The 1,619-nt window shown below is 28.4% G+C and overlaps 1 protein-coding gene across 2 annotated transcripts; it reads left to right on the forward strand.

The window, feature by feature from the left end:
* On the forward strand, positions 1-1,215 carry LOC113553633 (uracil phosphoribosyltransferase homolog). 2 transcript variants are annotated; one of them, XM_026957062.1, is made up of 6 exons: positions 30-80; positions 168-317; positions 379-571; positions 631-775; positions 837-967; positions 1,047-1,121. In XM_026957062.1, exons 2-6 carry the CDS (start codon positions 199-201, stop codon positions 1,119-1,121), a joined length of 663 nt encoding a protein of 220 aa, XP_026812863.1. In that variant the 5' UTR covers positions 30-80; positions 168-198. The 2 variants fall into 2 exon arrangements, with proteins under 2 accessions (XP_026812862.1, XP_026812863.1); XM_026957061.1 differs by having other exon boundaries at positions 1-317; positions 1,047-1,215.
* Positions 1,216-1,619: the final 404 nt, after the last annotated feature.

Raw genomic sequence — 1,619 nt, forward strand, 5'->3', positions numbered from 1 at the left:
TCAATATTCTATTATTCAAAAACTATTAGTTAAAGTATTATTAGTTTTTATTTTTTTGTAATTACACTTAAGCTTCGTAGGTAACTGGTAAACGTATTAATTATTAAGTACACGGTAATACGGTATTGAATCGTATAATTATTATTTATTTTTTATTTTTTACCAAGTTTGCATTTTGTGATCAGTTTTTGACTAATCATGTCCGCTCAATGTGAGAAAGTAAACTCTACTAGTCCAGCCTTCGAGTTTGGTCCTAAATTAAAGCTGTTGCGCTCCAATGACCAAGTCCGAGAACTGCAGACCATACTCAGAGACAAGTAAGTTTGTGGTACCCGATACGAATGCATTTATGAAACTAAGCGTTCGTACGGTCCACAGAAACACAAGTCGAACGGATTTCAAATTTTATGCTGACCGTCTAATTCGTCTAGTCATTGAGGAAAGTTTAAACCAGTTACCATTTGATACTTGTATGGTTATGACACCTACTGGTAATTACTACAAAGGTACCAAATACCAAAGAGGTAACTGTGGTGTCAGTATTGTACGTAGTGGGGAGGCTATGGAACAAGTAAGAATTTCATAATACTTTGAAAACCTATTTGAAATGTATCATTTTTGATTGTTAAGGGTCTACGAGACTGTTGTCGATCAATACGCATTGGTAAAATATTGGTAGAATCAGATTCAGATACTCATGAAGCCCGTGTAGTATATGCTAAATTTCCTCATGATATAGCTGATAGGAAAGTTTTATTAATGTATCCAATAATGAGTAAGTAATGCATTGATAAAAAATTACCTAGACAACACACCCAATAATACAATGTTTTTAGGTACTGGTAATACTGTTATTAAAGCAGTGAATGTATTAAAGGAACATCGGGTGGCAGAAGACAATATAATTCTATCAAACTTATTTACTACACCTATTGCTGCTCAAACTATAACCACAGCATTCCCATTGGTTTGTTTTATTTATAAATGACCTTTATAAATCTTTGACTCAATATTTATTAAATTATTTTTATGACTTTTATGCTTAGATGACCATACTAACTTCAGAACTTTATCACATCGCACCCAATCATTTTGGCCAAAAATATTTTGGTACTGATTAAATATGTTATTTAATTTATTATTAATATTTGCACAACATTACATTTTTGGTAAGTAAGACTTTTACCATGCAAATTACAATGTGACCAATTTAAACAGACTTAATTATATATTTTTTTTTCAACAATTTTTTCCTATCAGTCAATTTTAATCATAAGATACAATTTACAACATCTTATAACTTTATTTCGACAATTTTTGTTATTGTTATTACATAGATAGGTAATTAATTATAATTTTGTCCTAAGAAATTTTATATTTCGACTGAAATGTATTCAATATAAAGCTGTTTATTTACAGTATTAAATTTGAATAAATGATTTAATTTTAAGATTTTATAAATTATCCTTTAAATAAAATGGGTAGGTAAATTAATAAACAATCAGTTATAAACAGTTTTTAATTATTTTGATACGTTTTATATAACTAATATTTTAAAGCTATAAGAATTAATATTGCGATGGGTTGTGTATTTTGTAATGAAAATTTGTCTCTATAAA

The sequence above is a fragment of the Rhopalosiphum maidis genome, chromosome 2 (assembly GCF_003676215.2).
Source record: "Rhopalosiphum maidis isolate BTI-1 chromosome 2, ASM367621v3, whole genome shotgun sequence".
NCBI lineage: Eukaryota > Metazoa > Arthropoda > Insecta > Hemiptera > Aphididae > Rhopalosiphum > Rhopalosiphum maidis.